At 40.6% G+C, this 27,415-nt stretch overlaps 1 protein-coding gene across 6 annotated transcripts in view; it reads left to right on the forward strand.

Annotated features, from left to right (window-relative positions):
• DOCK3 (dedicator of cytokinesis 3) overlaps positions 1-27,415 on the forward strand; it is a 699,272-nt gene that overhangs the window by 539,311 nt on the left and 132,546 nt on the right. For all 6 annotated transcript variants that reach the window (XM_031009748.3, XM_031009752.3, XM_031009749.3 and 3 more), the window contains exons 15-22: positions 5,886-6,010; positions 7,506-7,668; positions 8,210-8,316; positions 8,889-9,060; positions 9,745-9,842; positions 16,532-16,615; positions 17,677-17,777; positions 26,887-26,968. In XM_031009748.3, the coding sequence (XP_030865608.3) occupies positions 5,886-6,010; positions 7,506-7,668; positions 8,210-8,316; positions 8,889-9,060; positions 9,745-9,842; positions 16,532-16,615; positions 17,677-17,777; positions 26,887-26,968 (932 nt within the window). The remainder of the gene's footprint in view (positions 1-5,885; positions 6,011-7,505; positions 7,669-8,209; positions 8,317-8,888; positions 9,061-9,744; positions 9,843-16,531; positions 16,616-17,676; positions 17,778-26,886; positions 26,969-27,415) is intronic.

Raw genomic sequence — 27,415 nt, forward strand, 5'->3', positions numbered from 1 at the left:
AGAAAGCTTTCCTCAAGGGGAGCAAAGACATTATTTACCACAAGTGGGTTCATAGCGCTGGTCAATCTGAGTGTCAAATGAGGCTATGGCAGTGTATCTAAGGGATGGTTTAAGAATAATCACATCTAGTCTCAAAAGAGGTTGGAAGATCATCACATCCCTGACTCAAGAAAGGAAAAACTATCTATAGTGATGTCACCCTATGCCCATACCTCTCATCCTGTTAGAGCAAAGAGCATCACTGACTTTGTTGCAATGGAAACCAGAAGTGTGACACCAAAGACATGGTAAGAAGAAGAAAGAATCCTTCTTTCCTGGGTACTCTAAAGAAGTCCTCTCAAGAGCCTTTTTTTTTCTTTTGGTCTCTTCCTCAAGTAAATAAGAACTACTCCATTGGTTGCATACCTAAAACCATCCAAGTTGAATGGTAGCTAACATCTCTACATTTCCATGTATGCTGTTAGGAAACATCCTTCTATTCTTCCAACACATAGGCTTGGCATCATCCCAATTGTACTGAAAGAAAGTCAGTTCTCATCTTACATGATCTTAAGGAAGAGAAAGCACATCTGTAGAAACCCCTCCTAATCCTGTCTAGAAGTAGACAAGGTATAAATAATATAGTATTAAATATTATTGGGCAGGGCGCGGTGGCTCACGTGTGTAATCCCAGCACTTTGGGAGGCCGAGGCAGGCAGATCACCTGAGGTCAGGAGTTCCAGACCAGCCTGGCCAACATGGTGAAACCCCATCTCTACTAAAAATACAAAAATTAGCTCGGCATGGTGGCAGGAGCCTTTAATCCCAGCTACTCAGGAGGCTGAGGCTGGAGAATCGCTTGAACCCGGTAGGTGGAGGTTGCAGTGAGCTGAGATTGTGCCGCTGTACTCCAGCCTCGGCAACAGAGCAAGACTCCATCTCAAAAAAAAAAAAAAAAAAATATATATATATATATATATATATATATATATGTATATATATATAATACTTGAACCCAGAGCCTCCTAATATGAAGTGTGAGTAATTTATACAGAAGGAATGTGAATATAATAAAGAACTCATATCAGATTTTGACTGGCCAAACTTGTTTGGGCCTTCCCACATTATTTCTGCTGGGATGGAATTCCACATGGGCTAGCACTAATGAAACATTTGGCCCCAGATTCCAAGTAGTACTGGAGTATCTGGCAAGAGATTCTCTTGCTATCAAATGTTCTGGTGCCTGAGCTGGACTTCAGAGGTTGGGAGACCTCTGAGACTACTCTCAGAAGAAATCTGCAACACATCATGAACTGTTTCTCCAGAGTCACTAGGGTACAGGTCTTCAGAGGGTCAGACCTGTCACTGGTCTGTAACAGTGCTCCCTATCTATCCGCTTAAGATTTCTGGTGGCTGAACAGCACTGTTTACTTTTAAGATCGCTCACTCCATAAGCACCTCTGAGTATTCCAGGCCAATCCCTGTCATAATAACATAGCCCCAGGTTCATTACCTTGCTTTCTCCCAGTAGCTGTTTGTCTAGGTGCACAGGAATCTGTATTTTTGATGTGCAGTTGCAGTGTAGTGTGGCTGTTCTTCACACATAAACGTTCCCAGCCAGGTATCAGTAAACTATAGCCTATGGGCCAAATCCAGCCAACAGCCTATTTTTATACTTCTTGCCAGTGAAGAATGTTTTTCTTTTACATTTTAAAAGTGTTGTAAAAACAAAGAACACCTGCCAGAGACATGTGGCCGACAAAACCTAAAATATCTACTATTTAGTCTTTTACAGAAAAGGTTTGTCAACTCCAATAAACTTAAGTGCCCAGTTTTCTGAGTGCGGCTGTACCAACAGATCCTGTGAGACTGTGAAAGGGACAGATACTTTATTCCGAGACCCTCTTATAAAAAAAAACTCAAATCGTTCCACTTCATTCAAGAAACTCTGTTGGATGTCACCCAGGCACTAAGCACTCAATGTAAGGCATTACTGATGCTGTAAGATGCCCTGCCAACCTTCGGAAGCAGAGAGCACTTAACAAAGGGAGTCAGGGCTGCCCAAGGTCCTTCCTAAATTAGGAGAGACCCGTCATCAGGGCTACCCTCAGAAATACCTACTCCTACTTCTTGTAGAAAAGACTCACCCTCTCAGCACATCTGCATGCTGCCTAAGAGCTGCCCAGTCCCCTACTCCTACCCAAACTCCATCAACGTCCTCCCAGCAGACCTCCATATTCTGGTTTCCTAGTGTTAAATAATGGAGAACATCAGAATCACTTGGTGATTTTTAAAAAAATATATGTACACAAGACCCACTGGAATTTCAAGGTGTGAGTGCTAGAAATCTGTTTTCAACAGGTTCCCCAGGTGGTTCGAATACAATCATCCAGGCACTGGTATGCAAACTAACCTCCAAAACCACTGCTCCAGCTTTCTCTTTCTCATCTTCATTGTAATGTGCCTGCCCTCATGCCTCTCTCTCCTGGTAATATTTCCTGGCAGTTGGTGCCAAAGTTTACAGGAGGCTCTTGGAAGCAGAGCCTTAACCCAGAGGCATGATCCCACTGGTGGGTTTTGTGAACACGTAACATGCAATAGGGACAGCTGAAGAATGGGGGAACCATGGAAGGCTATCTATAAGGCAGGCAGGCAGGCCTGGGTCATTAGATCCCTGGAGCTTTTCACATTTGCTTCTGCTTATGCTTTCTCCTAGTTCCAAGAGAATTAGTGGAGAGCTTGATTGAAGTGATCCCCCAGAGAGATTTTGACAAGAAGCCTCTCCCTCCCAGCAACATTCATTTTCACAAATTGCCACTCTTGAAATTGAAACCATAATTGCATAATTGCAACCCATAAGCCCAATAGCTTAATACCTAACCTGACTGAGAATAGTTCTAGTCTAGGCAGGTCTGTTCTCCAAATAAAGAGCAGCTAAAGACCTGATGAAAATAAACTGCTTCAGTCTGTAACTCAGAGGGTACAATTACTTGTATTGATAAATTTTCTCAGCTAGATGATCACCAAAGGCATTCTGTTTTTTAAAAAAATGAAAACTACAGGAATATGTAGCTTAATCCTTCTGTTTTGAAACTGGCATTTTGCCTTAAAATGCTCTGCCCAGAAACTGTGAGCATATCTCTGTATAGTCAACACAGATCAAATTCTGTCATTAACAATCTCTAAGACACTAATTTTATTTATTTATTTATTTTTAAAAGACAGTGTCTCACTCTGTCACCCAGGCTGAAGTACACTGGCATGATCATAGCTCAGTGCAGCCTCAAACTCCTGGGCTCAAGTGATCCTCCCTCCTCAGCCTCCTGAGTAGCTAGGACTACAGGTGTACACTACCATGTTTAGCTAATTTAAAAAAATTTTTTTTGAAGAGCCTCACTATGTTGCCCAGGCTAGTTTGGAACTCTTAGCCTCAAACAATGTGCCCACTTCAGCCTCCTTATAATCCATAGCAGGAATTACAGGTATGAGCCACCATGCTCAGCCCCTAGTTTTATATTAGTATTTTATATAATATATAACTAGGAAAAGTTTGAAAATGTTTCATTTGAAGGACATGTTTATTGATTAACCTGTATATAGAGCCACAGAAACTAAAAATGTTTGTATAACCTAGAATAATATTGCTGGTAGCCAACAGATAACTGCTTTTAAAAGCCTCATAGATTATTTTCAGAATAACTTCCAGAGAGTTCAAACCAGGGTAATATTTAAATGAAGCACCTATTCTTTAGATTAAGCATTAAAATTTTCTAGACTGACTCAGAAAAGGATAAAAATTAAAATTTTAGAATAAATAATAAAAAAAATCTAGACTATTCACTTTGTGCTAAATCAGTCTACAAATTTAAGTATTACTTAAATTCCATAGGAAAACTAATGTGCAATTAAAAGACTTTTATAAGAAGCCTGTTTCAATTGTTAAAAATTCCAGGTATAACTATGATTTATCCCACCATAATAGCAATAACCTGACTTTAAAGGAGAAAGTTAAAATGAAGAAAAATAGCAATAAGCCATAGTAAAGTTCTGTTAACTTTGGATTTTACTTTCAGGACTGACTTTATTCAGCCTTTGTCCTGACAGTAGCAGACTGATGAATTTGAGCTTCCTTTCTCATTCTACCTGTCTTTCCCACCCAAACCTACCCTGTACACCTGAGTGCTCTAAATAGTGTACCAGGAGGGCCCAAGCAGCAATGTCCAAAGGAAGCAGATTAAGATTCCAGACTCATCAGAATTCAAAGCAGAGGCACTTCCCAATCCAAGGGTTTGTGCAGATGTGGTCCTCTAGGATATCCTACATATGCAACAGTGGCATTTTGGTATGATTTTCAAAACACATTTTCTTCTTCCTTCATGATAACCTCAAGGTTGCTTGTTTAGGAAAGAAGATGGCTTTCACACATTAAGGAAAGTTCTTAGGGCTCTTGAGGAATAGTTAATTGCTTGTCATGAACTTTTCTTACCCACTTTAGCCACAGTATTTTGAGAACCTTCATTATGCAACCAAATAACCATGATTGCAAGATTGCATACCTGGGATAGGAAAATGACCTGAAAAATGGAAGGACTAGTCACGAAGACTCTGAAATCCTCAAATATGTGCCAGTCCTGGTCTATTCGTGTTTCATGCGTGAGAGAAGCTCAGATGCTTCCATTATTAGAGAGGTAGTCAGTGCAAAAAAGAGAGCGTTGTCATTTATCTCTGACCAAACCAGAAAGCCCACTTGCTAACCAAAAACAAACCCTGCTTCTGTCATTATGATTCCAGGTGGTAACATATTTAAATGTACCAGTTTTTCTAAGAACTGAAGTAGAAAAAATTACCTGGTTTCTGAATTGGCATGTTTTGCTGTTGTTTCATTACCTCTCATTTGGTTTCTTCAGGCTGCTAACACATCTTCACTTTGGTCTTACCCATTTTCCTTTGCCATTTTCTCCCTTTGAAGTTTATTGCCCCCACAGCCTTTTACTATTTTTTTTTTAAGTCAAAAGCCCTTCTTTAGTTCATGTGAATAAAACTGGTCGTGTTAAAGGTTTAGGAACTTAGAGCAGCCTAAATACACTCTTATACATGAACAGGCAATGCTGTCTCCCCTCAACTCATCACCCTAAAAAGGAAGATGTAACTTAGGTCATTTTAGACTTGAAGTTTGAGCTTCTCTTCCCCAGTCTTGAACAACAGAGTTGGGCAAATTGAGCTGGTCAGAGCACAGGGAAGCAAAAAAGCACAACAGGTTGTTGCCTCATTGCCTTACTACCTATGCTTCTGGAAAGTGATCTCCCAGTGCACTTGCAAACAAAAAGAAGAAAAAGCGACAGGTAGTCCAGTGACCTCTACCTGTCACTCCAGCAGGGAATGGGATTTGGAACAAAGCCTCCGGGAGGAAGGAAAAGTAATATATCCTCTAGTCAGACTCAGAAGGGATGGGGATTACAAAAAGAAAGCATATAAAAAGTATAAATCTATAAAAGAGAAACCCTTCTTGAGGGAAAAGAAGAGGGATTAGTAGTTAAGACATAGGCATGTTAAAATGTTATTCCTTTTGATTCTAGAATCTTCCCTCTTTGGGAGGCTTAGATTACAGCCATTCTCCTGGAGGGGAGAAAGACTGAGCAGTCTGAGCATCTACAATCTGAAAGATTCTCCACCCTTGACAAGGTGTGGTGAACATCTTTAGAATTCACACTTAGAGAACACATGACTAACCAACCTGGGTGCTGCTGCACTGATACTGGTAGAATGTCCATCATTATTAACCAAGCTTGGAATGCCCTGAACACCCACCCAAGCCCCAGAAGATCCAAATGCTAGCCTAGTTCTCTGTGAAAATGGGGCAGTATGGCTTCTGGAGTCATAAGGATGTGGCATTTCTTTCCCCGCAGGTGATATCCGCAATGACCTGTACCTAACCCTGGAGAAGGGGGATTTCGAGAGAGGAGGAAAGAGTGTACAAAAGAATATTGAAGTGACCATGTATGTGCTTTATGCAGATGGAGAAATCTTGAAGGTAAGGCTTGCCAGTCAGTCATTTGGGTTGGAGGATAATCCTATAATAATTCTCTGTGGACTTTATCCAGAGGCCCATTCTCTTCAAGCAGGATTAAAATCACCCCATCAGCCTTTTCTCTGCCTTTTTCTTTCTTGAAGAAAACTCTAAAGTGTGCTTTGATAATGACTTCCAGTATTGTACAGCCATTGCAGAAATTTATCCTAGTGTCTGACCTGAATCCCTCTTGCTCCATTTTAGATTTATTCCCTCTAGTTCTATCCTACATGTTGCCTCTCCTGTCATTCCACCTAGCATAGAGCTGCCTACTTTTGGTAACTGTTACTAGGTCCCATTCTGCCTTTTTATTCCTTGAGCTAATACAGAAAGTTATATTTACACTTTGGTCAAGGGTGGAACTTAGACAATCACTTCCTGGTACCAAGTTATAGGACAAAGAACAGCAGACTCAGGCCGTGGAAGATTTAAGCCAATGTAGTACAAGTGTCCTCTGTTATTCTTCACTGAAAGTGAAGACTTCAGTGCTGTTTTTCTGTTGCATGTGAGTTTTTTCTTCAGTCTAGTCATGGTAAAGTCTGCGGTGAATAACAAGGCATCATTTGCAGCCCACTTTGTAGAAGACAAATCAGTGTTGTACAAACCTTGCTTCTGTGTGTTGGCAGCAGCCCTGTGAGATAGAACAGGAATGATCATTCCCATTTGACAGAGGAAAAGGGTAAAATTAGTCAAAATCATTTCCCAAATCAAGACAGAAATAGAGGAGAATGTTGAAATAGTAGTAGAAACAACGATTTGTATGTCATTTTAAAAACTTAACTCAAAAACCTAAGCCTGTTCACTGTTTGCATGGAGCGTGCCAGTGGCAGGAGAATGGTCAGCTGATCACATCACCCCTGTGTGGACAGGGACCTACTCTGGATTATGTGGCCCAAAGCTTCCTGTTGTCCAGACAAGGGCATGGGCAGTACTGAGACAGCATCTTCATGGCAATATTTGGGAGATGGGTTAAGTTAAATCTGGCCTAACTTGTTTATATCTAAAGAAAGTCAGCCAGGGGTGACCTAAAATGCCAGTGAGGACAATTAGAAAACAGGCTGTCTCCACTTTGTAATTTAATTTTTTTTCTGATCTGGTAAAATGTTACATAGAGTTGACTTTTCTCATGCAGCTTGTTGTTTCTCTTCTTAGTGAGGATGAGGAGCCTACCTTGGTGATTTAGATGCACCACCCTGCTTCTCTCTGTTTTTGAGGAGTACGTGTGGTTACTTTCACCCCAAAGAAAACAAGGAGCATTGTGACTGCTGATTTCATATACCATCTATGTAACTGCTTCCAAAAGCATTGAATTTAAATCAAATGCATTTTCTTATCTCATAGATTTTGCTTAGAGCAAAAATGAGACCTTTAGACAACAGAAAGAAAAGTGTCCTAGTGACACAGAAATCCAGACATTCCTACCAGGAAGATGACATCTTATTTTGTTTCTTTCTTCCAGGATTGCATCAGCTTGGGTTCAGGAGAGCCAAATAGGAGTTCCTACCACTCCTTTGTCCTCTACCACAGTAATAGTCCTCGCTGGGGAGAAATTGTCAAATTGCCTATCCCCATTGACCGGTTCCGGGGCTCCCACCTGCGCTTTGAGTTCAGACATTGTTCCAGTGAGTTAGACTTCCCCCCCCTCCACATTCCCTTGAGAATATAAATATAACTCTCTCCTCTCTGGAACAGAATTAAGTGGATTCTTATTATTTGGGCAAGAAAATGAAGAGTTAGGAATAAACAGCTACTCAGAGATGGGATGTCACCAGAGGCTGTTCTTGGGACTATAAAAGCAGTGATTCAAAACCACAAAGTCTTGTGTTGGCCCTTCCTCGTGTCTGACCTAGTGTCTGAAATTATTATCCATTGTCATTCTCCTTTGATTATTCCTTTGTACAATTATTAAACTGCTTATTAAAGAGACCCTAATTCATCAAGACCAGCAATTTAGTTTCTTTTTGGGTCTAGGTAGCCTATATGCCTTGAGTATGAATGGAAACTCATTTCAGCACATTTCTCATCATTCCTGCAGTCAGGTTGCCACCTAGTTAATGAAAGAGGCGAGGAACAAAAGAGCATAGGTGATAAGCACAAGGAGAATTTCCATGAGGAAGCAGAGTGGAAGGCAAAAAAACAACTAATACTTGGCTCTGATTACAGCAAAGGACAAAGGGGAAAAGAAACTCTTTGGCTTTGCATTCTCACCCCTGATGCGTGATGATGGCACCACCCTCTCAGATGATATTCACGAGCTTTATGTGTACAAGGTATGAAGCCTAGCTGCCTTTCATCCCCACCCCTTACCTGCCCTGAGGCCACTCTCACACATGGTTCTCAGTTAGGTGGTTTTCACTGGGCAGGCCAGAAGACCCAGGGAAGTGCACTGGTGGGTGACAGTGGGACATCTGTGGGCAGGCTTCTGTCCTCTAAGTGCGGTGGCCGTCCTCCCACAAGTAACGCCAACAGGTTCTTTGTTTTCTACTTCTCACTTCACTGGATGGAAATCCATTACCAACCCCTCATTGCCATTGTGGTCTTGTTTAGTACATTCTTAGACCTGCTATTTGAGATCATGGTACTGTCAACTGTCATAGCATAGCTGCCACCCAAGGTTACTTGCACATCAGGTGGCAACCACATGCCTCACCATATTCTGTTTAAAAGGCCCATGAGCTGTTCTAGGGAGTTTCTGAACAGAAGGTACTCTTCCAAGAGGACCTGAGGCCCAACGTTCAGCCTTAGGAAGATGAGAGCAAGTATCAGCCCAGAAATTCCTAGGACCTGGTTTTTGCATGTTGCATGGCTCAGGGGACATTTTTTCCTCCATTTTTGCCTACAGTGTGATGAGAATAGCACGTTTAATAACCATGCTCTGTACCTGGGCCTGCCCTGCTGCAAAGAGGACTACAATGGCTGCCCTAATATTCCTTCTAGCCTCATCTTCCAGCGCAGCACCAAAGAGTCTTTCTTCATCTCCACTCAGCTCTCCTCTACCAAACTCACCCAGAATGGTAGGTGATAATGCCTGCAGGGTGGTGCCCTCCACCCTCCTCCATTGTTCACTCCACACTACTAGTGCCATGTGAAGGGAGAGATAAATTATTCCTTCTTGCTGCCATAATAATGGGCTTCTTTTCATTTGAAGTTGAAGGAATCACTCAGCAATAGCAGCCTACAAGGTTTTTCATGGTTTTAGTAGCTCCACAGTACATCCAGAGTTTACAGATGAGTCTTTGGCCTTAGACTCAGTCTGTGGTGATGCTTGCAGCTAGTTCTGTTCCTCTAGATTCCACCTGTCCTTGACTGGGAGAGTCTGGGCCTTGCTTGACCTTAGAATAGCCAGGGTTTGGCCATGTGCGGTGGCTCGTGCCTGTAATCCCAGCACTTTGGGAGGCCGAGGCGGACAGATCACTTGAGGTCAGGAGTTCAAGACCAGCCTGGCCAACATGGTGAAACACCATCTCTACTAAAAATACGAAAATTACCCGGACATGATGGTGCATGCCTGAAATCCTAGCTACTCAGGAGGCTGAGGCAGGAGAATCACTTGAATTCGGGAGGCGGAGGTTGCAGTGAGCTGAGATCATACAACCGCACTCCAGCCTGGGCAACAGAGTGAGACTCCATCTAAAAAAAAAAAAAAAAAAGAATATCCAGGTTTCAAGGGTTCCTTATCTTTTGGGCTTGCTTTCTAGTGGACCTCCTAGCTCTGCTGAAGTGGAAGGCCTTCCCCGACCGGATCATGGATGTACTAGGGCGGCTGCGGCATGTCAGTGGGGAGGAAATTGTTAAGGTATGTCTTCCATATAATTTAAACATACTGCATGAGGAAGCATCTGGGCAGAAGACCTTCCTTTGTCATGATTTTTGCCAATAACCCTCTGAGACTGTTTCATCAGATTTTTGTTGTTGTTGTTGTTGTTGTTAGCTTCCTTTTCCTCTTTTGGTATGCTTTTATTTTTGATTTTATTTTTAACTGACAAATAATAATTATTTATCTGTATGGGATACAATATGATGTTTTAACAGTGCAGAATATATGTTCACAAAGTAGAATGATTGCAGAATGACCACAACCTTCCCTCAGCCTCTGGTATTCCTCATTGCACGTTCTACTTCTATGTGTTCAATTTTTTGTATTCCTCATATAAGTGTGATCATGTGGTCTTTCTGTGCCTGACTTATTTCACTTAGCTTAATGTCCTCCAGTTGTATCCATGTTGTCTCAAATGACAGGATCTCTCCCATTTTAAGGCTGAATAGCATTCCATTGTGTTTATATGCCATGTTTTCTTTTTTTATTTTATAATTTCAGCTTTTAGATTTAGTGGGTACATGTGCAGGTTTGTTAAGTAGATACATTACATGACGCTGAGGTTTGAGATACAAATGATCTGATCACTGAGGTAGTAAGCATAGTACCCAGCAGTTTTTCAACCCTTGTCCCTGTCCCTCCCCACTCTAGTAGTCCCCAGTGTCTACTGTTACCATTTTTATGTCCACGAGTACCTAATGTTTAGCTCCCAGTTACAAGTGAGAACATGCAGTATTTGGTTTTTCTGTTCTTGCTAGTTTCTGTAGAATAATGAGCTCCAGCTGCATCCATGTTGCTGCAAAGGACGTGATTTTCTTCTTTTTTATCTGCATGGTATTCCATGGTGTACATGTACCACATAGTCTTTTGTTGTTGTTGTTGTTTTGTTTTGTTTTTTTGAGACAGAGTCTCACTCTGTTGCCAGGCTGGAGTGCAGTGGCGCAATCTCGGCTCACTGCAACCTCTGCCTGCCCGGTTCAAGCGATTCTCCTGCCTCAGGCTCCAGAGTAGCTAGGACTACAGGTGCGTGCCACCACGCCCAGCAAATTTTTGTATTTTTAGTAGAGATGAGATTTCACCATGTTGGCCAGGATGGTCTCGATCCCTTGACCTCGTGATCCACCCGCCTTGGCCTCCCAAAGTGCTGGGATTACAGGCATGAGCCACCGCGCCTGACCTATGTACCACATTTCCTTTATCCAGTTCACTGTTGATGGGCACCTAGATTGATTCCATGTCTTATGTTATTGTGAATAATACCGTGATGAACATTTGAGTGCATGGGTCTTTTTGGTAGAATGATTTTTTTTTTCTTTTGGATATATACACAGTAATAAGATTGCTGGGTCAAATGTTAGTTCTAAGTTTTTTTTATAAATCTCCAAACTGCTTCCCACAGGAGCTAAACTAATTTACATTCCCACCAACAAGGTATAAGAGTTCCCTTTTCTCTGCAGCTTCGCCAGCATCTGTTATTTTTTGACTTTTTTTTTTTTTTTGAGACGGAGTCTTGCCCTGTTGCTCAGGCTGGAGTGCAGTGGCATGATCTTGGCTCACTGCAACCTCCGCCTCCTGGGTTCAAGTGATTCTCCTACCTCAGCCTCCCAAGTAGCTGGTATTACAGGCATGTGCCACCATGCCTGGCTAATTTTCATATTTTTAGTAGAGACAGTTTGCCATGTTGGCCAGGCTGGTCTCCAACTCCTGACCTCAAGTGATCCGCCTGCCTCAGCCTCCCAAAGTGCTGGGATTACAGAAGTGAGCCACCACACCCAGGCTTTTTGACATTGTAATAGTCACTCTGACTGTTGTGAGATAGTATCTCACTGTGGTTTTGATTTGCAGTTCTCTGATGATTAGTGATAATCAGCATTTTTATATGTTTATTGGCCACTTTATTGTATGTCTTCTTTTGAGAAGTGTCTGTTCATGTCTTCTGCTCACTTTTTAATGGAATTGTTTTTTGCTTGTTGAGTTGTTTGAGTTCCTTATATATTCTGGATATTAGTCGTTTGTCAGATGCATAGTTTGCAAATATTTTCTCCCATTCTGTAGGTTGTCTGTTTACTCTGTTGATAGTTTCTTTTGCTAGGCAGAAACTCTTTAGTTTAATTAAAGTCCCATTTGTCAATTGTTTTTGTTGCAATTGCTTTTGAGGACTTAGTGATAAATGATTTCCTAAGGCCAATGTCCAGAATGGTGTTTCCTAGGTTTTCTTCTAGGATTCTTATAGTTTGAGATCTTACACTTAAATCTTGAATCCGTCTTGAGTTCATTTTTGTTCATAGTGAAAGTAGGGGTCCAGTTTCATTCTTCAGCATGAATAATGTACTAGCTGCAGCATGTCAGTGGGAAGGAAATTGTTAATTTCCACACAATGTAAATATAGTGCCTGAGGAAGAATGTTCTTACCTCTACCTTAACTGCTTCTAGCCAGCTATCTCAGCACCATTCATTTTTTGCCAATTGTTACACTCTCTTTTTTATGTTTTTTTTTTTATAGTTATTGGGATACAGGTGGTTTTTGGTTACATGGATGAGTTCTTTATTTGTGAATTCTGAGGTTTTGGTGCACCTATCACCTAAGCAGTGTACACTGTCCCAATATGTTGTCTTTTATCCCTCACTACCTTCCTAATGGTTGGTTCCATATCCTTGCAGATGCGAATTGTGCTGCCATAAATATGCATGTGCGTGTATCCTTTTCATGTAATGGCTTCTTTTCCTTTGGGTAGATTCCTAGTAGTGGAATTGCTGGATTGAATGGTAGATCTACTTTTAGTTCTTTAAGGAATCACCATACTGTTTTCCATAGTGGTTGTACTAATTTGCATTCCCACCAGCAGTATAAAAGTATTCCCTTTTCACCACATCCACACCCACTTCTGTTGTTTTTTGACTTTTCAATTATGGCCATTCTTGCAGGAGTAAGGTGGTATTTCATTGTGGTTTTAATTTGCGTTTCCCTGATGATTAATGATGGAGAACATTTTTTCATATGTTTGTTGGCTGTTTGTATATCTTCTTTTGAGAAATGTCTATTCGTGTCCTTTGTCCACTTTTTGATGGGATTATTTGTGGTTTTTTGCTGATTTGTTTGAGCTCCTTGTAGATTCTGGATACTAATCATTTGTTGCATGCATGGTTTGCAAATATTTTCTCACACTGTGAGGGTTGTCTGTTTACTCCACTGATATTTCTTTTGCTGCTAGCACCATTTATTGAGTATGGAGTCCTGTCCCTATTGTTATTTTTGTTGATTTTGTCAAAGATCAGATGGCTGTAGGTAGGCCATTTTATTTTGAGGCTCTCTGTTGTGTTCCATTGGTCTGTGTGTCTGTTTTTATACCAGTATGATGCATTTTTGGTACTGTAGCCTTGTAGTATAGTTTGAAATGGGGTGATGTGATGCCTGCAGCTTTGTTCTTTTTGCCAAGGCTTGCTTTGGCTATTTGAGCTCTTTTTCAGTTCTGTATTAATTTTAGAATAGTTTCTTCTAATTCTGGGAAAAATTATGTTGGTAGTTTGATAGGAATAGTGTTGAATCTATAGATTGCTTTGGGCAGTATGGCCATTTTAACAATATCGATTCTTCCAACCCATGAGCACGGAATGTTTTTCCATTTGTTTGTGTCATTTATTATTTCTTTCAGCAGTATTCTTTCTTTCTATCTATCTATCTATTTATTTATTTATTTATTTATTTATTTGAGATGGAGTCTTCCTCTGTCGCCCAGGCTGGAGTACAATGGCGTGATCTCGACTCACTGCAACCTCTGCCTCCCAGATTCAAGTGATTCTCCTGCCTCAGTCTCCCAAGTAACTGGGATTACAGGCATGTGCCACCACGCCTGGCTAATTTTTTTTGTATTTTTAGTAGAGACAAGGTTTCACCGTGTTAGTCAGGCTGGTCTTGAACTCCTGACCTAAAGTGATCCTCCCATCTCGGCCTCCCAAAGTGCTGGAATTTCAGGCCTGAGCCACCATGCCCATCCTCTTTCAGCAGTATTCTGTAGTTATGCTTGTAGAGGTCTTTCAACACTTTGGTTAGATGTATTCCTAGGTATTTTTTGTGTATGGCTACTGTAAACGCAATTGCATTCTTGATTTGGCTTTCAGCTTGAACGTTGTTGGTGTAGAGAAAAGCTACTGGCTTTTTTAACATATACTGCATTTTCTTAATCCATTCATCTGCTGATCAACACCTAGATTGTTTCCGTATCTTAGCTATTAACAATTTTGCAGTGAACATGGAAGTGCAGACCTCTCCCATGTTCTGAAGATGTCCAAGACATCTTCAGCATACTGATTTCAATTTCTTTGGACATATACCCAGTAGTGGGATTGCTGGCTTATATGGTAATACTATTTTTAGTTTTCTGAGAAACCTCTATACTGTTTTTCATAATGGCTGTATTAATTTACATTCTCATCAACAGTGCATAAGAATTCCTTTTTCTCCACATCCTCACCAACACTTGTTATGTTTTATCTTTTGGTAATAGCTCTCCCAACTGGGATGAGGTGACATCTCATTGTGGTTTCAATTTGCATTTCCCTGATGATTAGTGATGATGAGCATTTTTTCATATATTTGTTGGCCATTTGTGTATCTTCTTTTGAGAAATGTCTACTTAGGTCCTTTTTCCCATCTTTTTGATTGCGTTGTTTTCTTGCTAGTGAGTTGTTTGAGTTCCTTATACATTTTGGATATTAGTCCCTTATCAGAGATACATGGTTTGGAAATATTTTCTCCCATTCCATGAGTTGTCTGTTTTCTGTATCAGTTTTTGTTTTTGTTGCCTTTGCTTTGGGGGTCATACTCAAGAAATCATACTTTGGGATTTTTTTTGTTAGCTCCTTTTTTAAAAAGGTATATAACATATCAGTTTATTAACTTTTAAAAACTATATTTAAGCCTGATATCTTTCTGGCTCTACTCTCCTGATTTTAAGAACTCTAAATACTGCTCATTAACTTGTACCTGCTGATTTTGTCTAGTCTCTCACTTGGAGTCCATAATACCTTCCTTCCTTACCCCTATGTTAACTGCCTTCTCCAAGTACCTTTGTGACATTTCCTATCTAATGGCTTTAGCAGGCTGACATCAACACTGCCAGTCCCCAGTTGCCTTCATAGGGCTTTTCTGGGCAGAGTGTTTCCCCTTAGCTCAATAAAAACCCCAGGCACTTCCTGGTGGTGAAAGCCCATCAGGTGAATCCTACACAGTGGACTGAATTCTACTGAGGAAAATGGAAGTATTTTTGGTTATCAGCAAGAGTAATGGAATGTAGGCTAGAGATTAAATCTGGAGAAGGCATCCTGTCCATAATGAACATTCTTAGCTTTGCCATCACAAGCGTCAAATGAATTAGCACAAATGCACCACCTAACTTTGCTTTCACAGCTCCATTAACTCAATAATACACAACACAGTGTTTCCAAGTCAGGAACAGTTTTAAAGTCTGTGTACCACTGTGTACTTTCATGAAGTTGATGTATGAATTTTGTTTTAATTATGTGATCAGATTATCATAAAAATTTTTTAACTCTTCAAAGCAATCTAATGCTAGTTTTGAAACTTAAGATAAATTCATACTCATATTTTCCTTCTAAGAATATTGAAAACATCAACCAGTAAACGAGGTATTAAGAAGTCTGTTGTCTTTTCAAGGGTGAGCTTTTATATTCCTGAGAAGAGAACATCCTACCAGCATATCTAGTTTTAGCATCAATAATTTGTCTCCAGCTAGCTAGAAGAGAATGTAAAGAGAATGTGATAGCATTTTGAAATATTTTTTACTTCTTATTGGAAGATTTCAAGCATATGCAGAAGTATACAGAATAGTATAAAGAACCTTAGATGTATCTCTGACCCAGCCCCAAAGACCATTAACCCATGGCCAGTCTTGACCCATCATTATTACCCCTATTTATACCTTCTACCTCATATTTTTCAGAAATGAATTGTAAACATTGTATCTTTTAAACTGGAGGGAGGATAGACTTGATTTTTGAAGGCTGCAAGTGTCCATCAATATTTATTATTCTCTTCCTTTGTTTTTGCATCTCAGAAATAGGCACATGTTCAAACAACAACAAAAATACTGCCACATTTTTTACCCCCATTGACAGCCCTCATTGACTGCATTCTCCCTTCTTCTGTAATACTAATTCTTAGACCAAAAAATAGTGTCTGTAGGTAAAGCCTAACTTGCCACACCCTTATCAAATATACTCTATATTGTTAGGCCACAGTAGAGAGCGAGAGACTACTGAACTTTTGGGGATACCAGTAAGCTCTTTTTCTCAAAATAAATTTGGCATCAGTATCACTTAGATTGTTTTTATATCAAAATTGCTATTCTGCATAGGTGTCCTATGGTTTTTAGGTCATTGCCCCTTCCTTAGAAATGTATCACTCACCCAACAGGAAGAGCCTCTCTAAGTCTTTCTTGGGGCCCTTTGGGCTATAAGGCAACACCTCAAGTGCACCTAGTTATCACTTAGCTGGGTGGAGGGTCAGGGTACTAGATGATTTTTAAGTGGTATTTTGAGATCCTAAGAGATCTTTCACTTTTTTATTGGAAGTTAAATTCATTGGTTTATGGAAGTTTGTGCGTGTAAGGTCCTGAGACCTGAGCCCTCTGCTTTTTATGTTGTTTCAGTTTCTGCAGGACATCTTAGATACACTCTTTGTGATTTTGGATGATAATACAGAGAAGTATGGCCTGTTGGTTTTTCAGTCTCTGGTAAGTCACCTTCCTGACTCTTTACTTTTATTAATTATTCCTGTCATATATTTCAGAAAATTTAAGGGAAGCAATTTATTAGAGTGAATCAGCACAAAATATAGATGTTTCCAGTAGAAAAGGGACTAAGGAGTGTCACCCAAGGAAGACCAAGCAACCAACCAGGCAGATCAAACTTGAAGAATCCAACACAATCAAGTCCAGACTTTGGCTTAATAGTTTCTGGATCTTCCATCTCATCACTGTTGCAGTATGCCTGGCCCGTGAAATAGTGACCTCCATGAGGTCAGAAACCCAGAGAGTAATACAAGAAATCAGATGGCTCATTTTTTCACTTACAAAGTAGGATATAACCATCATGAAAAGCAGAGACTTACCCATGCTGGTCTCTAGAGACCTGTGCAAGTCCAGAATCTATGCAGTTGTTTCAGAACTAGAGTCTCAGAAGGTTGGTTAATGAAAATGGACAGTGATTTGAATGTTTAGTGCATTTCGCCTAATATATCCAGTCCCACAGAGAGCCATACATTCAAGAAGAGCCAGATACTCTCATAGATGGGGAGCAGAGGTGAGAGTTGCAATGAGTACTTGCATAGTTTGCCCCTCCGGCTCTTCTTCTTCCTAATTTGCCTGTCCACCAGCCCCATTTCTGAAGGATACAGAGTTTCATAGGCTGATTTGGCTCAGAGGACAAGCTTTTTTTCCTCTCTTTTCCACGTTTTTGGGAATACCTTATTGTTTATGCCATCTACACGCATATTGTTTTGCCTTTCCCTGATCTGTATTGTACCACCCAGCAATATTGTGAAGGGAGAGGCTCACAGTAAATACAGGAAGAGACTGGTGAGCCCAGGTCTGAATTAGGAGGCTGGGGTGTTAGAGAAAAGACAAGACAGAAATACAGACACAGAATGGAAATCTTACATTCACTACCCATGGGGAATGCTAGAGGACAGCACTGACAATTTGCCATTATTTGGAGAAGGAAGACTCTGTTTCCTGCTGGGGATAGATCTGAGGCCTCCAGTGAACCCTGATGGCTTACTCTCCATATCTCCCAGGTGTTCATCATCAACCTGCTCCGAGACATCAAGTATTTTCACTTTAGACCTGTGATGGACACGTATATCCAGAAGCACTTTGCTGGAGCTCTGGCATACAAGTAAGTTCCATTTGGTATCATCATTAGGACTCATGTTTGAGTAGAAATATAGGCTTTAAAAAAGTTTAGCTGCAACCAGCATTTAAATAAAGTTCAGCTGACTTTTTAAAAATTTTATATTTTTAATTGTGATAAAATACACATAACACAAAATTGACCATCTTAACCATTTTCTGAGTGTAGGGTTCAGTGACTTTAAGTACATTCACATCATTGTACAACCATCACCAGAACTCTGTCCATCTCCAAAACTCTTTTCCTGTTACAAAACTGAAATATTGTAATCATTAAAAATAACTCCCCATTCTCCCCTCCCTTATCCCCTGGCACCCACCATTCTATTCTACTTTCTGTCTCTATGAATTTGACTACTCTAGGTACCTCATGTAAGTGTAATCACAGTATTTGTCCTTTTGTGAGTAGCTTATTTCACTCAGCATAATGTCTTCAAGGCTCATCCATGTTTTAGCATGGGTCAGAATTTCATTCCTTTCAAAAACTGAATAATGTTCCATTGTATATATTTACCACTTTTTTTTTTTTTTTTTTTTTTTTTTTTTGAGATGGAGTCTTGCTCTGTCACCCAGGCTGGAGTGCAGTGGCGCGATCTTGGCTCACTGCAAGCTCTGCCTCCCGGGTTCACACCATTCTCCTCCCTCAGCCTCCTGAGTAGCTGGGACTGCAGGTGCCCACCACCACACCTGGCTAATTTTTTGTATTTTTAGTAGAGTCAGGGTTTCACCATGTTAGCCAGGATGGTCTTGGTCTCCTGACCTCGTGATCCACCTGCCTTGGCCTCCCAAAGTGCTGGGATTACAGGCGTGAGCCACCGCGCCTGGCTGGGTATTTTTGTTTGTTTTTAAATTTTATTTTAAGTTCAGGGGTACATGTGCAGGTTTGTTATATAGGTAAATTTGTGTCATGGAGGTTTGTTGTATAGATTATTTCATCACCTAGGTATTAAGCCTAGTACCCATTAGTTATTTTTCCTGATCCTCTCCGTCCTCCTACCCTCTACCCTCTGATAGGCCTCAGTGTGTTTTGTTCACCTCTATGTGTCCATGCATTCTCGTCATGTAGCTCCTACTTATAAGTGAGAACATGTGGTATTTGGTTTTCTGTTGCTGTGTTAGTTTGCTAAGGATGATGGTCTCCAGCTTCATCCATGTTTCTGCAAAAGACATGATCTCATTCTTTTTTATGGCTGTATAGTATTCCATGGTATATATGTACCACATTTTCTTTATCCAGTCTACCATTGATAGGCATTTAGCTTGATTCCATGTCTTTGCCATTGTGAACAGTGCTGCAATGAACCTATGCAAGCATGTGTCTTTATGGTAGAACAATTTATATTACTTTGGGTTTATATACAGTATTGGGATTGCTGGGTCAAATGGTAGTTCTGTTTTTACGTCTTTGAGAAATTGCCACACTGCTTTCCACAATGGTTGAACTAATTTACACTACCATCAACAGTATATAAGCATTCATTTTTCTTTGCAACCTTGCCAGCATCTGTTATTTTTTGACATTTTAATCATAGCCATTCTGGCCGGTGCAGGATGGTATCTTGTACCCCAAAGATAAAGCCTACTTTTTATTTATTTATTTATTTATTTATTTATTTATTTAGAGACAGAGTCTCACTCTGTCACCTAGGATGGAGTAGAGTGGCGCAATCTTGGCTCACTGTAACCTGCGCCTCCTGGGTTCAAGCGATCCTTCTGCCTCAGCCTCCTGAGTAGCTGGGACTGCAGGCATATGCCACCACACCTGGCTAATTTTTGTATTTTGAGTAGAGATGGGGTTTCACCATGTTGGCCAGGCTGGTCTCCATCTGCTGACCTGCCTCAGCCTCCCAAAGTGCTGGGATTACAGGTGTAAGCCACTGTGCCCAGCCACTGGCCTCATTTCTTTGTGCATTTGGTACAATTTGACTGTGAATCTGTCTGGTCCTGGGCTTCTTTTTTTTTTTTTTTTTTTTTTTTGGTTGGTAGGCTGTTACTGACTCAAGTTCACAGTTTATTATTGGTCTGTTTGGGGATTCCATTTCTTCTTGGTTCACTCTTGGGAGAGTGTTTGTGTCCATGAATTTATTTATTTATTCTAGATTTTTTAGTTTATGTGCATAAAGATGTTCATAATATTCTCTGATGGTTATTTGTATTTCTGTGGGGTCAAAGGGAATATCCCCCTTTTCATTTCTGATTGTATTTATTAGAATATTCTCTTTTTTCTTCTTTATTAGTCTAGCTAGCAGTCTATCTATTAACTGTTTTCAAAAAATCATCCTGGATTCATTGATCTTTTGAATGGTTTTTTGTGTCTCAATCTCCTTTGGTTCAATTCTGATTTTGGTTATTTCATGTCTTCTGCTAGTTTAGGAATTGGTTTGCTCTTAGTTCTCTAGTTCTTTTAGTTGTGATGTTAGGCTGTTAAACTGAGATCTTTCTAACTTTTTGATTCGGGCATTCAGTGCTATAAATTTCCCACTTAACAATGCCTTACCTGTGTCCCAGAGATTCTGGTATGCTGTATCTTTATTCTAATTAGTTTCAAAGAACTTGTTGATTTCTGCCTTAATTTCATTATTTACCCAGAAGTTATTCAGGAGCAAGTTATTGCATTTCCATGTAATTTTATGGTTTTGAGTGAATTTCTTAGTCTTGATTTCTAATTTGATTGTGCTGTGGTCTGAGAGAGTATGATTTCAGTGATTTTGCTGAGGAGTGTTTTGTGTCCCAATTATGTGGTCAATTTTAGACTATGTGCCATGTGGCAATGAGACAAATGTATGTTCTCTTGCTTTTGAGTGGAGTGTTCTGTAGATGTCTGTCAGGTCCATTTGATCTAGTGCTGAGTTAGGTCCTGATATCTTTGTTAATTTTCTGTCTTGATGATCTGTCTAATACTGTCAGTGTGGTGTTGAAGTCTCCCTCTATTATTGTGTAGGAGTCTTAAGTCTCTTTGAAGGTCTCTAAGAACTTGCTTTATGAATCTAGATGCTCCTGTGTTGGGTGCATATATACTTAAGAGAGTTAGGTCTTCTTGTTGAACTCTTCAACATTATGTAATACCCTTCTTTGTCTTTTGTAATCTTTGTTGGTTTGAAATCTGTTTTGTTTGAAATCAGGATTGCAACCCCTACTATTTTTCTGTTTTCCCTTTGCTAGGTAGATTTTTCTCCATCCGTTTATTTTGAGCCTATCTGTGTCACTGCATGTGAGATGGGTCTCTTTGAAGACAGCTTACGAATGGGTCTTGGTTCTTTATCCATCTTGCCACTCTATGCCTTTTAATTGGGAAATTTTGTCCATTTATATTCAAAGTTAGTATTGATATGTGTGGATTTGATCCTGTTATGATGTTAGCTGGTTATTTTGCAGACTTGTTTATGTAGTTGCTTTGTAATGTCACTGGTCTGTGTACTTGTGTGTTTTTGTCATGGCTGGTATTGGTCTTTTCTTTGCATATTTAGTGCTTCCTTCAGGAGCTCTTGTAAGGCAGGTCTGGTGGTAACAAATTCCCTCAGCATTTGGTTGTCTGAAAAGGATCTTATTTCTCCTTCGCTTATGAAGCTTAGTTTGGCTGGTTATGAAATTATTTATTGGAATTTCTTTTCTTTAAGAATGTTGAATATTGGCCCCCAGTCTCTTCTTGCTTGTTTCTACTGAGAGATCCACTTTTAGTCTCATGGGCTTCCCTTTGTAGGTGACCTGATCCTTCTCTCTAAATGCCTTTAACATTTTTTCTTTCATTTTGACCTTGGAGAATCTGATGAATATGTGTCTTGGAGATGATCTTCTTGTGAAGTATTTTACTGGGGTTCTCCGCATTTCCTGAATTTGAATATTGCCCTTTCTAGCTAGGTTGGGGAAGTCTTCATGGATGATATCCTGAAATATGTTTTCTAAGTTGGTTCCATTCTCCCCATCTATTTTAAGGACACCAGTGAGTTGTAGATTTGGTCTCTTTACATAATCCCATATTCCTCGGAGGTTTTGTTCATTCATTTTCATTCTTTTTTCTCTGTTCTTGTCTGACTGTCATATTTCAGAAGGCCAGTCTTCAAGCTCTGAGATTCTTTCCCGAACTTGGTCTATTCTGCTGTTAATACTTGCAATTGCATTCTGAAATTCCTGTAGAGTGTTTTTCAGCTCTGTCAGGTCAGTTACATTCTTTTCTATACTAACTATTTTGTCTGTCAGCTCCTGCATTGTTTTATCATGATTTTTAGCTTCCTTGGATTAGCTTTCAGTGTACTCCTGTAGCTCAATGATCATTATTCCTATCCATATTCTGAATTCTATTTCTGTCATTTCAGCCCTCTCAGCCCAGTTCAGAACCCTTGCTGGAGAGGTGATGCAGTCATTTGGAGGAAAGAAGGCTTTTTGAGTTGCCAGGGTCCTTGTGCTGGTTCTTTTTCATCTTTGTGGGCTTGTCACTCTTCAATCTTCGAGGTTGCTGTCCTTTGGATGGGTTTTTTTCCCTTTTATCCTGTTTGATGACCTTGAATGTTTGATTGTGGTATAAGGTGGATTCAGCCAGCTGGATTCATTTCTGGAACATTTTAGGGGACAGTGCTCAGCTCTCAACTCCTGGACTGTGCACTCTAACACAACTTGGGGACTGGTATTGGGCCCCAGCTTTGTTCTCTGGCTCCTTAAGGTTAGGAATCCACTGTACTGGGTAGACCGAGATGCTCCCAGACTGCTGGCCATTCCACTTTGGCTGGGTGGTGTAAACCAAAGTGTTTCATACTGCAGTGACAGCTGGATCTATCCCTGTTCACATGTGCCAGCAGCAGTGGGTACAGCAGCTGTGGCAGAGTCACCTGTGGCAGAGTGCTAGCAGATGCCAGTGTCAGGGTACCTGCCTCCCTGCAGGCATTGACCAAGGTGGTAGAGGCAACATGGCTGGGCAGAGCTGGGGCCCCTACTGGCAACTTTTGCGCAGTCACGGTAGAGGTGGTGATGGCTCAGGGTTGGGACACTGAAGGTCTGGGTGCCTCCTCTGTGTCCTGCAAGCAGAAGTGGTCACTCAGGATAGGGGAGGATCTGCTATTCTCTGCACAGTGTTAGAGCAAGGGTGGGGCACTGACAAGGACGGGGCTGGCTGGCTCTGTGCCCACCAAGGCTCCATCTGCAATGGTGGTGGGAGCAGGGGACAGGCTGCACTCTTACATGCTAGCCCACTTTTTAATGGAAAAAGGAAAGCAAAACCTGCCAGTGCAGACACAAGCCAGTAAAGCATTGTGGAGAGTTGCAGTGGGTCCTGGGGAAGCTGCAGTATGGGGAGGGGGCATGCAGGCTGGTGCGTGGCATAGGGTCGCCCCAGTGGAGCTCTCCCCCATCAAGCATGGTCTGTGTAGAAGCTATGACGTGGGGCCCCCAGGTCACCTGAGGCTGCCCTGCAAGCAGGTATGGCCATACTTGGGCCCTAGGAGAGGCCAGCCAACCAAGGGGTGCTCAGGATAGACCAGCCCCATCTGATGGGCAAGACCGCCCTGCAGAGTTCAGGACCAACAGTTCCCCTAGGACTGAAGTCTCCCACGGGAGCAAGTCGAGCCTAGGGGGATGGCCATCCCTGGCTGTGCGCCACTACAGACACTCCCACACCAAACCCCCTGGGCTCCACATCATCTGGTTTGCTACCCCTACCACTTCTCTAAGCAGCTCTCCCTGCCAACTCAAGTATCTGTGGTGGTTGAGGGCTCTCCTTCTGCCAGGGTTCCAGAGGCCATTGGTAAGAGCAAGTTGCTTCTTAATAGTTCACTCACCTTTCCTCCAGAGCCATCGAGGGCCAGGCTATTTTCTGGGTTTTTTTTTATAGTGGCCACCCTAATGGGTGTAAAGTGATATTTCTTTATGTTTTTTATTTGTGTTTCCCTAATTATCTTCCTTTGAGAAATGTCTATTCAAGTCCTTCACCCATTTTTTAAAAAGAGGTTATTTGTTTTATTGTTGAGTTATAGGAGTTCTTTATATATTCTGGATATTAACCCCTTATCAGTTACATGATTTATAAATATTTTTCCCAGTCACTTGGTTGCCTTTTCACTCTGTTGATTGTGTCCTTTGAGACACAGAAGTTTTTAAAATTTTTATGTAGTCCACCTTATTTTTTGTTGTTGGTTTGCTTTTGGTGTCATTTTCAAGAAATCATTGCCTAATATGAAGCTTTCACCTATCTTTTCTTTTAAGTGTTTTATAATTCTAGCCCTTATATTTAGGTCTTTGATCCATTTTGAGTTAATTTTTGTATATTGTATAAGATAAGTGTCTGACTTCATTCTTTTTGCATGTGGATATCCAATTTCCCAGTTCCATTTATTGAAGCTGTCTTTTCCCCCACTGAATGGTCTTGGCATTCTTGTCAAAAGGGTGATACCCTGGCCCCTTGACCATATATGTGAGGCTTTACTTCTGGCCTATTTTTTCCCATTGTTTTATAAATATGTCTTTATGCTAATTCAACATTGTTTTGATTGCTGTAGCTTTGTGGTAAGTTTTGAAATCAGGAAGTATGAGACTGCAATTTTGTTCCTCTTTTTCAAGATGCTTTTGGCTATTCCAGGTCACTTGTGATTCCATATTAGGATGGATATTTTTTTCTGCAAAAAATGCCATTGGAATTGTGTTAGGGATTGCATTGAATCTGTAGATCACTTTGGGTAGCATTTACATCTTTAATAACAATATTAAACCTTATAATTCATGAATATAAGACGTATTTCCATTTATTGCTATCTTTTATTTCTTTAAGCAACATGTATAAAACTTTTGTCTCCTTAGTTAAATGTATCCTAAGTATTTTATTCTTTTTGATGCTATTGTGAATGGAATTGTCTAAATTTCATCTTCAGAATGTTCATTTTTAGCGTATAGAAATGCATTTGATTTTTTGTGTTGATTTTGTGTCCTGCAACTTTGTTGAATTTATTTATTAGTTCTAACAGGTTTTTTTGGGGATTCTTTAGGGTTTTCTACATATAAGATTATATCATTTGAAAAGAGAGCATTTTATTCTTCCTTTTCAATTTGAATGTCTTTGATTTCTTTTTCTTGCCTAATTTCACTGGCTAGGATTTCCAGTGCTATGTTGAATAAAAGTGTCAAAAGTGAGGATTCTTATCTTATTTCTGATCTTAGAGGAAATGCTTTCAGTCTTTTACCATTATGTTTGATGTTAGCTGTGGGCTTTCAGCTGATATTTCAAACTATAGTTTGTTACATAGTTGCTATAATTCTACTTCTAGGAAATGAAGGTAAAGCTGCTAAAGATGTCTTGGTTTTTCCATGAGAAACATTCGAATAGCTAAAATAGCACCCACAAAAAAATGTCAAAGAATATAAAAAGACAGTCCATAAAAGAGATTATATAACTAATAAACAAATATGAGAAACACAGGTTATCTAAGACCATTAAAGCAAGCCAGGCATGGTGGCTCATGCCTGTAATCCCAGCACTTTGGGAGGCTGAGGCGGGTGGATCACTTGAGGCTAGGAGTTCGAGACCAGCCTGGCCAACATGGTGAAATCCCGTCTCTACTAAAAATACAAAAATCAGCCATGCATGGTGCTGCATCCTCCCCTTCCTGTAATCCCGGCTGCTTGGGGGGCTGAGACACAAGAATTGCTTGGACCCTGGAGGTGGAGGTTACAATGAGCTGAGGTCGCGTCACTGCACTCCAGTCTGAGCGATAGAGCAAATGTCTGTCTCAAAGAAAAAAATAAGACCATTAAAGCAATAAGAAATCACCATTTTCTTTCTTTCTTTTTTTTTTTTTTTTGAGACGGAGTCTTGCACTGTCGCCTGGGCTGGAGTGCAATGGCCTGATCTTGGCTCACTGCAACCTCCGCCTCCTGGGTTCACACGATTCTTCTGCCTCAGCTTCCCAAGTAGCCGGGATTACAGGCGCACACCACCACACCCAGCTAATTTTTTTGTATTTTTAGTAGAGATGGGGTTTCACTATGTTGGCCAGACTGGTCTCAAACTCCTGACCTCGTGATCCGCCCACCTCAGCCTCCTAGAGTGCTGAGATTACAGGCGTGAGCCACCATGCCCAGCCAGAAATCACCATTTTCTTATACAGAATTAGCATAATTATTGAAAATATAAATAAAACCCAGTGGTGGCAAGGCTGTGGAGTCACTGAAACTCTGATACTTTGATGTCACTTTGGAGAGTGGACTGTTCTATGTGCTTTATATGCGTCTTTCTATTAGTATTTGTGATAACTTTGAGATGTACTATTTCCCCCATATTTTCATTGAAAAGAACGTGACACAGGGGATTAAATAACTCATTCAAGGATACAAAACTAGATATTGATAGGCCCCAGATGTGACCATGGCGTATACTCCTGACCTCTGTGCTCTGTTGCCATATAAATATGCAGACCTTCTGACCCAGTAATCTCATTCCATTCAGATGACTGAGTCCTAAGGAAATAAGATAGATGAGATAGAGCAGGGGTTGTGAACAGGGACTCCTGGGACTGCATACTTTTATTCAGAGTCTACTATTTACTAGCTGGTGTCAGATGTTCTGAAAACCTAGCAATTTAAGACAAAACAAAAATACACATCCAGTCCAGGTCTTTAGGAAAACTTTTTTTTTTTTTTTCAGATGAGATATTGTTCTGTTGCCCAAGCTGGAGTGCAGTGGCACAATCATGGCTCACTGCAGCCTTTACCTTCTGGGCTCAATTGATCCACCTGATTCAGCCTCCTAAGTAGCTGGGACTACAGGCGCGCACCACCATGCCTGGCTAATTTTTCTATTTTTTTGTAGAGATAAGGTTTCGCCATGTTCCCCAGACTTGGGCGGAAACTTTCTTGTAATCAAAAAGAAATGTATGTCAGAGAGAGTGGGAAAAAGTTATTTTAGTTGCTGATTAAAATGTGGCAACTCCTATGGACAAAGAGTGTTGTTTGTTCTCAGGTGACCTGAATAGTCCAAAGCTGTAATGGATCTATCACTCCTTTCTAGCTCATCAGCAGAATATTATTTCCTATTTGCCTAATTCAGGGCTACAAACGTTTCAAGCTGCATTACTTTTGAATTAAAGTGGGGTTTCTGGAACTGTTCTCTTTCCCAGGGAGCTCATCCGCTGTTTGAAGTGGTATATGGACTGCTCAGCAGAACTGATTCGACAGGACCACATTCAAGAAGCTATGCGGGTAATGTACTAACCTCTCCATACATAAGAGACCCGCTCATGCAATTATTTGTGAGTAATCTCCGTGATACAATGTGCAGGACAAATGTAGACATCGCAGTACCTGGCCTGCTTTCAGGAATGACTGTCTTGATCAACATAATTTCTCTTTCCTTACCTTGATTTTGCCCCAGAAAGCTTTTATTCCTGATAATTTTAAAGAAGGAGGGAGAGATGATATGCACATGGCTCCTGGCCATCCTCCCCTGCCTGATTGTTACCCATAGTATCAGTCCTTTCTACCACTGGCTAAAGTATAGTAACTCCTTCTAAGCCAGTGTTGGTGGCAACGTTGATTGAATTAGGATCCTCTAATAGTATTCTCTTTTTTGGTAGTTACTAAGCATAGATTTTTTTGAACTGTTTTAAGTAAAAAGAGCTGAGTGGATGCACTGTATGTGGATTTGTT

This window comes from Gorilla gorilla, chromosome 2 (genome assembly GCF_029281585.2).
Source record: "Gorilla gorilla gorilla isolate KB3781 chromosome 2, NHGRI_mGorGor1-v2.1_pri, whole genome shotgun sequence".
In the NCBI taxonomy this organism is placed as follows: Eukaryota; Metazoa; Chordata; class Mammalia; order Primates; family Hominidae; genus Gorilla; species Gorilla gorilla.